We start from the raw sequence: 10,681 nt of genomic DNA on the forward strand, positions 1-10,681 counted from the left end.
GCCCCATATGGGAGGGGAAGCCCCCGTTTTTTCGGGGATAGGGGCAAGTGTGGGGGTTTTTAATTCCCGTCCCTAGGATGGGGCGAGGGGGGTGATGTCTTTCCCTCACCTTGTATTTAATATAAAATTAAAAATTAATATATATATATATACTCTTAATTTATTAATATTTCTATATTTCATCTAATTACATAATTATCAAACCTAATAAACTCATATTTTTCTAATTTCCCTCATCCTAAACAATTGAACAAGAATAATCCAAATTATCTATGTTTAAACGATTAATTTAAGTGTTTGTCGTGGATGAAATTAACTATTATTTTTATATATGCTCAATTTAGTTTAGGTTTATGTAAAATTAACAAGGGCCGGACGACCCTCCAACATTCTTCTATGGCAGGGAAGGAAATTTTTGTCATCCCCGATACAGGGATGGGGCGGAAGTGGAGAGTGATTTTGAGCGGGGATGATACGGTGAATGAGATCCCCGCCCCCCCCCACCCCATTACCATGCCTACAACAGATTTGTGTTGAAGTATAAGTGTCGTTTTAAAACTTTTTGGGTGTCATTTTGCCAAACCTTGAGTGGGAAAAAGTGTTTACTCTATACATACTACACAGAAACGACAAAAATAAATAATATAATACACCAATTTTCCAAATGTTTTTTTTTTTTTCTTCTTCGTCGAAAGATTAGAGATATTACGTGGAAAAAAATAAAATTCTAAACAAATTAAACGAAATACAAAATTAAAAATGACACGTGGCAGATTCTGAAAGCGAGTAAAGAAATTGACAGACAAACACTCTTCTTGTCTTCGGTTTAATCGACCTAAACGCTGGACTAGCGGCTGCTTCATCATCTTCTTCTTCCTCATTATCCAACTCCCTCACATAAACAAACAATACAAAAAACCCTTTTGACGGATCTCTCTAAAGCTCAAGCTTCCAAATTTTCTTCATTTTTTGTTCTTTTAGACCCCTCTACTTTTCATTTTATTCATTTCACACCCAAATGGCTTCTCCTCCTCCTCTCTCTCTGCTTCTGCTTCTTCTTTCTCTGCTCTCCAAACCCCCCTCCGCTTTCCTCCATTATCACCATTCCGCAACTCTCTCTTTCCCCTTCTCCGCTAAGCCCACCTGGCTCAGGCTCAGGCTCTCCAACAAGGGGAAAATTCTCTTAGCCCATGTTAAAATTTTTACTTTTTTTTTTTTTTTTTTTTTTTTTTTTTTTAATTATTGGAATTTGTTTTATTATACTGAGTAGTGACTTGAGAATTCATGTTGCTGAGGACTTGATTGAAACAAATGGGTTTAGTTCGCTTTATTAGTTTCACTGTTTGCTTAAGATTTATTTATTTATTATTATTATATTTTTTAAGTTGATGAATTTGTGAGTGATAATTTAGATTGCATAGAAAATTAGAGTGATTAAGGGAGTATTTTAGAAGTGATTTTGTAGGCAGTACTTTACAGTGAAACTGCAAAAGCACATCAAAGGGTTTTTATTTTTTTTTTTAAATTAAAAAGCATTTGTCAAATGCTCTTCGAGAAGTACTTCTAATTCTTTTCTTACTTAGTAATGGGTTGAATTGGATTTATTTTAAATTATGCTTAGAGTTTTTTATTTTGTTTGTCTAATCTTTATTATTTTTTTCTTGTTTTGCAAATTTTGTTTTTGTTTGAGTTAGTTGTGGTAATTAAGGAATTTTTTTTTTTTTTTTTTTTTTTGATTAGTATTATATGGTGCACAGAATGATGAGGGGTGTTTTGAGGGCGATTTTGTGGAAATCACTTTTAAATAGAGTGGGTTTGGCAAAGCATCTGAAACTGTTTTTGGAAAAGAAGTTATTAAATGCTACTTCGAGAGGAAGTTCTTTTCTTGCTTAAAAGCGTTTCTTTTTTAAACATATATTAATTGCATCAGTATTCAGTAGAAAGCAGAGCCTATCATATCTGATTCCATGAGCTACTTTTGTTTAATTTAAGTGCTTTTCTGAAAAGCACTTGTGACTATCGGAAAGTGCTTTTGATTAAGGGCCTTTTTTGGAGTGTCTTTTGGATATTGCTTTTGAGTTAACTGGATTCGTCAAAAGCATCTGAAACTGCTTTTCTGGAAAGAAGATATCAGTTGCTTCTTGGAGAAGACATCCAGTTCTTTTCTTACCCAAAAGCGTTTTCTTGAGAAGCACATATCGGTTGCTTTTCTAGAAAGCCATACAAGCACTTTTCTGCTTCCAAAAACTTTTATTTTTTGTTTTAACTGAGCATTACAAAATAGAAGCAGGAGCCCTTGTGACCATATGAAAACGTTTTGATGATGATGCCAAAGGCATTCTCAACTTCATTAGAAGTGTTTACGGGTTAAACAGTTTTCACAAAAGCATTCCAAAGTGATTTTGGAGAAAATATTCGTCAAGTGCTTCACTAGGCAACACTTTAAGTCACTTTAATTGTTTTCTTACCAAATAATGTTGATGGTATCAGAATTTGGAAAATGTTTTTGCTTTCTTAACGTGTATGAAGATCACTAAAACGTTGCATTTAATTATCCTTTTCTCTTTCCTGGACAAACGGATTTATTTTCAATTTATATGTATCAAAAGGAAAACTCAGTGAAATGTTTTGCAACAGAATACACTAGAAATGGTCTAGTCTTGACGATTAGGTGCTAAAACTGCGCAATAGATGGATCCCAAATTGCTCAAGTAGGATTTTGCAAATAGCTGTCGAGACACTGTTATCTGCATTCCGATTAGTTAAAAGAAAGATTTCCTGAAGCTTTGATAGATGAGCATGCTCTCGGCTTCTTCTCTCTCTCTCTCTCTCGCTAAATGGAGCTCAAATGTAAATTTTAAGTTAAAACTTTTTTTTTCCCCTTTTCCCAAATATCTAAAAATCCTCTAGCCTCTGTTGCGTGTGACATCAAATTCTAACTTAGGTATTGCAGCTGCTTACTACTTCCTCGAGTAGTAAAAAAAAAAAAAAAAAAAAGTAGTGAGAATTTGCTTTTCTTATTTTTTATTTATTTATTTTTGGGATTCCCTACTGAAATTTGTAAAGCGAGCTGATTTTTTTTTCTCTTATCTTAGTTAATTCATTTGTCTCTTCTTTGCATACGTAATAATCTATGACTGTAATTGCTGTATAGGGTACTCCGAAATATTCAACTGTGGCCAAAGGCCAATTGAATGAGGTAAGTTTCTTTGAATCATTTTCATTAGAGGATCTGTTTTCAAATTTTCGTTCCTTCCTGGACACGCTTTTGGGATCACCTGTTGCCTTCAAGGTTGCTGTTGCGGGATCATCAAATGTTCCAGTCACATCTTCAACTGAATCAGAAGTGCCAGGAGCAGAAGCAAAAGATGCTAAGCCATCAAAAGAGCCTTCTCCAGCAACTTTGGCTACAGAGGAATCGATTTCAGAGTTTATCAATCAAGTTTCAAGTCTTGTTAAGTGAGGAAGCTCGATGTTTGCTTCTTTGTAAAATCCTTGTATATTTTGATCATGATCTGGAAAAGAATTGTTACTTTCTACATTTTCAGGCTTGTTGATTCAAGAGATATAGTGGAATTGCAATTGAAACAGCTCGACTGTGAACTAATTATCCGGAAAAAAGAGGCCTTGCTGCAACCTCCATCACCTGCTCCCACTGTTATGATGCATGCACCCACTCCACCACCTGTTATGCCAACGGGCCCACCTGCACCTGCCCCTACACCTTCTGCATCTGCTCCATCTCCGACTCCATCCTCATCACCTGCTCCTGCTGCCAAATCGGCTAAGTCTTCACTCCCATCTCTTAAATGTCCAATGGCAGGTACATTCTACCGGAGTCCGGCACCTGGTGAACCACCATTTGTAAAGGTGAATTATTCACGCTTAATGATGATTTCTTTATCTATAGGATATCATCTTTACTGCTGCACAAGTTTTCCTTTTTGCTGACATGAGAAGTTTCTCTACAGGTTGGAGACAAAGTACAGAAGGGACAGGTCTTATGCATCATCGAGGCCATGAAGTTGATGAATGAAATAGAAGTAAGTTTCATGTCACTTCTACATTTAAATTTTATACAAGACTCGCTGCTGGGTTTACTTTTCAGTAAAGTGAATTTTTGTTTCCTTCACATGGTGTTTGTATTTTGTTTTCACATATGGTTTGCTAGTGTTGAATTTCTACTTCCCTTACTACATGATAAAGTTGACTCAGTTTAGATTAGGAATATGCACGGCTCACCCTTATCCATTCTATTTTGAATGACCAACCTATATGTTCTATTCCATGCAAAATTTTATGAGGATTTAACCGTAGCCGCAAAGCCATGTCATGGTCGAGCTAAATGTTGAATGCATGAACGCCTCTTTACTAGTAATATTGGTCTTTGCGTTATTTGCAATTATTTTTTATGTTGCCTCCTCATTGTAGATCTTTTTCATGGATGTTCCAGGGTCCAAATTGGATATGCTTTTAGTAAATTTGAATTGTGTTTACCTAATTGAACTTGAATCTCTTTAAGTTCTCGTATGAATATGTTTTCTCATTTGTGAATAGTACACAACTCAAATTGGCATGGTGTCTATCTTTTGTTATTATCCTCTGCAATTTCCATTTGGGTAAACAACTTCGCTTAGCTAAATTAGTAAGAATAAGGTGAAGTACTCTAACTCAACATTAACATATTCATCATGCTTGTGGATTTTACTAGCCAACGCTCGCTCTCCTACTGTGACAATGTTTCAATTTTAATCTTTTTCTTTGGTTTCTCCCGCTGTTCTATGTCTTCTTCTCAAACAGTTAGAAAAGATAGCCCTTTTGTAGTTTATTATATCTATTATCTAAAATGCTTTTCTTTCTTCAGGCTGATCAATCGGGAACCATAGTTGAGGTCGTTGCAGAAGACGGAAAGTCAGTCAGCATTGATACAGTGAGTTTCCTTACCCAACTTACATTGTGTTGATTTGTTATAAAAAACTTTTGACATGATAATGATTCGTGGAATTTTTCTCTTTGCAGCCTCTGTTCGTGATTGAACCCTAGAGTTATCAAGTAGGCAAGTAAATGAATCGAGTAAAGACTAGAGGACATGCTCAGTTTCCGGTAATGCTTGTCAGTCACGGCGTTGTTTTATTATGATAGAATGTTTTGTTTTGATGAGTTGATATGTAGAGTGAGAATGAATGTTTTTTTTTTTTTTTTTTTCGGGAGTATCTTTAGAACAATCTGATAAACTTAAAATATATTTTAAATGTAGATGAGGTTTGATTATGATGTTCAGAAAACTTGCCAATGTTGTTCATCCTTGTAAATGCTGGATTTTTATTGCNCAATGTGTGCCCAACAAATTTCAATACTATTATTATGTACTTTCAATATTGAAAAAGTATTTGGTGAGACGGATATACCATGTCATCGACACCTTTGATAAAATCTTATTGGTGTTTTATGTAGATTGTTAGGTGGAGGAAATAGAAATAGAAATAGAAAGTAAGTGTATATGCTCATCCAATTGGATAGACCTTGTCATTTACATTTTTAACAAAATTGATCAATGGAGATGGTGTGTAAGTTGAAGAAAGAGGAAAATGTGATTAAATTTGGTCACAGAGACTCATAAATGACTACCTTATGAAATTGTATTATTGAAAAAAACTGATGGGCCTGCTTGATTCATTATTTTTGTCATATCTTATTCCTATTCAAAATACATATTTGTTTTTCTATTCTCAAAATCAAATCTTATTATGTTCAACTATTTTTAATCTCTCTAAGTTTGTTAATTTAACTGAACACTCCAACAAAAATGTTTATAGATTAACAAAAACATCTTCATCCACCTGCATTTGTCAAATTTTGGTCATCACTATCGGAAGGTGGTTGGAATCTGACATAATGGTGCACTATCGGTTAGATTTAGTTGGTAGTGAGTCGATCTAGCATTTTTTGATCAGATTTACAATGAATCTGATCGAAAAAGGTTAGATCTAAGGCCAAAGATCTGGCTGTTAACGGTTAGGTCTTTAGCCAGATCTGGTTGTCAACAATAGCCATATCTTTGGCCATCGTTGACGACTAGATCTAGCTGTGAACAACTAAATATGGCTGTTTCCAGTCACATCCATCGTAGATCTGATCGAAAAATGTCATATTATTACACGACCGGTCAGATCCAACCGGTCATACATCATTATGCCAGATTCTGGTAACCTTCTGACAATGGTAGTCGGAATCTGGCAAATGTGGGTGAATGGGTGAGAGTATTTTCATCAATTTATAAACTTTTTATTGTAGTGTGTGTTTAACTAAATTAACAAACCTATGAAATATTTTTGTTAATTTTCAAATTCTTACTCGTAATAACAATCCAACTTAATTTTTTCAAAAATACTACTCAATGATAAAATAAACACAGTCGATATCTTTGTCTTCATAAATATATCTATTCAATAATATATCATTGGTGATCCAAAGAGAACAAAAAATAAATAAGTACATAAATGTTTAATAACATAAGTAACGAGATGTCATCGTTGTAAAGATGAAAATATCTTTAACAATTTAACTTAAAAATATCATTTCCTACCTTAAAATTACCAATTTGTCTTAAAAAAATTTCCTGCTCTTTCTAATGTTTCTCTTTCCTTCGTTCTTCTTCCTTTTTCTCTTCTTTCTTTTCCTTTCCTTCTCTTCTTCTTTTTCCTCTCTCAATTGCACCAGGTGCGATTACGGTTGAATCGCACTAAATTCTCCACCCCCATTCTTTCCTTTTTTGCCACTCGGTTTTGATTATCACAATATTTTTCAGAAAATTCTCTTAGATATTCTTGGTCTCTAGATAGCTTGTGATTTTTTTTTTTNAAATATTTGTCAACCTATCTTTATTTTTATTTTTTTTAATTTATTTTGCATGGAAATTCATTGAGACATTTAGATTTGAATGTGTTTGTATGTATTTATTTTTTAAATCAATAAATTAAGCAGACCGTTCTCAACCCTAGTATGAGCGAGATTTGATCTCAAGATCTCTTATAACCTTAAAAGATTCAATGAGCGTGAGTTAATGTTTGATTCTATGTTTGTCATTGACCTCTCTCGTATGTTTTTTCTTTTTTTCTTTGAAGATTTTTTTTTCTTCGACGAAATTTTAATAATTAATAGATTTACATATATTTAACCGTTAAGAGGAGAGGGGAAGAAATTAAATGGTGTTTCATATGAAATTCCTTCTTCCTCATAATCTTCAAGCACTGAATTATATGATCAACATTAGAGTTTAAGATAGTTTAGGCTCCGTTTGTTTAGGCTGTGTTTGTTTCCCTATTCAAAATACTATGCTATCTAGTCTTATTTAAAATACATATTTGTTTCAATATTCTTCAAAATCTAATTCTATTCTATTCAACTCAAAATATTTAGATTTTTTTAACCCCGTAGATTTGTTAATTTAACTAAACATCTCTAACAATAAAAGTTTATAAATTAACAAAAACACTCTTATCCACTCACATATTCCCTACAGTTGGCCACCATCACAGCATTAGTTTTTTAGAATAGTATTCTATTTTGATTATGATTTTTGGAAAATAAGATAGGATTCTGAGAATATTTTTGGTATATTTTTGGAAAATATTTTTTGAAAATATTTAGATTATCTTTTAACCTTCTAAGTTTGTAAACTGTTGGGGGTGTATTATTTCCACCACTTTAGGAATCGGAAACAGGACCTGGAACTGAGGTCTGGGTACCAAAGGTGGAACCGACAGGTATTTGTATTTGGGATGTATTTATAATTTTTGTAAACTATTGGGGGTGTATAATTTTTACAAAGTATATTTGTTATTTTTGTGAATAGTAGGGGTATTCGTAGTTTTCTTGGATACTCGAAATCAAAACCTGATTTTCAAATCAGGTTTTGGTTCCAACTATCGAGGAATTAAAACCTGATTTTCAAATCAGGTTCCGATTCCAACTATTGTGGAATCGGAATCGGTTGGTTCCGATTCCAATTCCAAATTCCAGGAATCGACCGATTTCGGTTTCTTGGAAAAAGGGCAGGAACCCGGACCCGATCACCTCTAGACAGTAGGTGGGAAAATATTATTTCATAAGTCATATAGTAAAAAAGGTAAATTGTGTTATTCAATGATAACTTAGGGATGACTTTGTAATTAACTCTTCCTTTTTCCAATTTGTTTTTCCTATCAACCAGGAGAGCCACACCCATGGTCCACAGGCCTACAACGAAGAGGAATTGAAGAAGGCAGAGAAATTTTTGCAATCTTCTGTATAAATTAAAATGAACCTATTCTTGCATTTTCAACAAAAATGATGATCAATCAAATACATCTCTTCACAACCCTTCTAGCTTTTCTTTTTCTGTTGAACAAACCTTGTAATGTATTAGCAAATGAAAACATAATCGCCGAAACTTGTAAACTCACTCAGTTTCCTCAAGAATGCATATCAAATTTAGGGTCAGATCCTCGCAGTTCCAGTGCAGATCTCACAGGCCTTTCCAAGATCGCCTATCAATTATCAGCGACCAAAGTGAATGAGACTATGTTATTGGCGTCGCAGTTGGTATTCAATTCAACCGATTATGAAGCTTGGTCGTTTCTCCAAGTTTGTCTGAGCTATTATAAGTCAATCTCTGAACAGATTTTCAATGAAGGTATTGTGGCTTTCGATGAAAAGAAGTATGACAATGCTTACCAGGTTCTCGAGAAGGCGAATCAGGCCATTGTTGGCTGCAATAATACTAACCAATCACCCTTGTATGAAAGCAACACAATGAATTACAGGTTTATTACAGATACCATGGCGATTATAAATAAACTTTTCTAACAAAATATCTTACATTCTGGATATGGATAAGAACAGAAAAATCAGGATTATGGATTATTTTTATTATCCTGATTTGAACTTGTAATCTTTATCCTTCCACACTTATAATTTTTTGTATAACATATTTTTGCATGGAAATGTATGAATAACCTTATTCTATGAAACTTCTATCTCTCTCTCTCTCTCTCTCTCTCTCTCTCTTTTTAATCAAGTTATAGTTATTATTGATAATAATTATTAGGTAATGATCATTGCCCGTCTCAAGAATTTGATTTTCAATATGAAGATCGATGTTACATATACAAACTATTTATATATTACATTTTAACCTCTCTTCCAAGCAATTTCCAGTTTCGCCACTGATCCTTATCATGTATAAAATGGGTCATGGCTTCCACTGGTAATTTTAACCGAACCAAGGCTATCCATTGATTTACTTAGTCCACACTTGTATTCGAACTCCTTTTCAGATAATATCGAATCGAATCACCATTTTTCCGAAGAGTACAATCGATGAATAGTCATTTGAAAGAAATCATTTTTCCTTTGTTTTGGTGAGACCCTATAGTCTCACGAATAATGCTACGGACACCGAAAAAACTGCACCGAAATCGTGTACCGGCTTACGTGTAACACGCCTCTCATTTTTTTTATAATTTTTTTCTAGTGAACGGCCGTCCATCAAATTTGGAGGACCATTCACTCACATGGACGCCCGTCCATATTATATGGACGGGCGTCCATATACAAGGGACGGGCGTCCCTATTTAAAGGACGCCAGTCCATAAATAAATTATGAAAATAAAAAAAAAAAACTTTGGGGACGGCCGTCCATAAATTATGGACGGCCGTCCCTTACGTTTGGACGGGCGTCCATTCCTAATGGACGCTCGTCCATACTTTAAAAAAATATATATATATATTTGGACGGGCGTCCATTTCTAATGGACGCTCGTCCATTATTTTAGTTTCTACAAATTAAAGAAAAACTTTGCATGGGATGGGCGTCCGTAAGGAATGGACGCCCGTCCATTACTTACGTTTTTGTGAAATCTTTCCAGTGATAGCAATCTCATGCAGTATCTCCTGCACATCATCAGCCAATTTTTTGACGTCCTCCGACCAGTATAGTATGTTTGCATCCTGGCTGAAGTTCTGTAGCTTATCCTTATTCTCTTCATCGCTGCTGACTTCCTCGAAAATCTTAAACTCTTGCCTCCCCAAAAAAAACACAGTGAATGAAGACGAAGAAGTAGACGGGCGAAGTTCTGCACCTTCTTCACTTGCCTCCATGGAAACTTTATTGCATCCATTTTGATTTAACAGGTTAGAATTTCAAACACATTGACTTAGACTTTTAAAACACTACAGAAACATCATCATCTTTTATCTTCATCTTTATCTTTATCCTTAACCAATAGTGAAACCACTAAACCAAGGACTTAAAAATCCGGTGAACCAACATCTTGGAATGGTTTTGTCACAACCGCCAATTGCATGTTGTTTTCAAAAACTGTTCATTTGAAAAGTCTAAATTAAGCCAGTAAGAATCTCATTAATATATTACCTTCAGTTTAACTCTTTGTCTACTTTCATTGAGTATAAATATTCCCTCAAACTGGAACCATTACCCACCGGAACAAAAAGAGTCATAAAGCTTATAAGAAATTAGTCTTTCAGTTCTGTGTTTAATTTGTTCTCAATTTCAAAGTTTAAGAAGAGGTGGCATGCACTGTTGGTCAGGTCATTCGCTGCAAAGGTACGTCGTTTTCTTCCTTTTCCATGAATACAGTTCAACAAATATTCATGGAAAAGTCTAAAATAATGGAAATAG

General features: G+C 34.3%; 1 protein-coding gene across 1 annotated transcript; it reads left to right on the forward strand.

Moving 5' to 3' along the window:
* The first annotated feature begins 1,018 nt into the window (after positions 1-1,018).
* On the forward strand, positions 1,019-5,307 carry LOC116107219 (biotin carboxyl carrier protein of acetyl-CoA carboxylase, chloroplastic-like). Its single transcript, XM_031393529.1, has 7 exons — positions 1,019-1,171; positions 3,155-3,199; positions 3,293-3,459; positions 3,549-3,870; positions 3,972-4,043; positions 4,865-4,930; positions 5,020-5,307. Exons 1-7 carry the CDS (start codon positions 1,019-1,021, stop codon positions 5,041-5,043), a joined length of 849 nt encoding a protein of 282 aa, XP_031249389.1. The 3' UTR covers positions 5,044-5,307.
* Positions 5,308-10,681: the final 5,374 nt, after the last annotated feature.

Source organism: Pistacia vera, unplaced genomic scaffold (assembly GCF_008641045.1).
Source record: "Pistacia vera cultivar Batoury unplaced genomic scaffold, PisVer_v2 Contig529, whole genome shotgun sequence".
Taxonomy (NCBI): domain Eukaryota; kingdom Viridiplantae; phylum Streptophyta; class Magnoliopsida; order Sapindales; family Anacardiaceae; genus Pistacia; species Pistacia vera.

What these genes read in the sequence shown, in the direction of transcription:
- LOC116107219 (XM_031393529.1), top strand. Translation starts at nt 1,019, where the DNA reads ATGGCTTCTCCTCCTCCTCTCTCTCTGCTTCTGCTTCTTCTTTCTCTG. An exon ending in GTGAACCACCATTTGTAAAG is followed by an intron (nt 3,871 to 3,971) that starts GTGAATTATTCA and finishes GTTTCTCTACAG; the next exon opens with GTTGGAGACAAAGTACAGAA. An exon ending in AGTTGATGAATGAAATAGAA is followed by an intron (nt 4,044 to 4,864) that starts GTAAGTTTCATG and finishes TTCTTTCTTCAG; the next exon opens with GCTGATCAATCGGGAACCAT.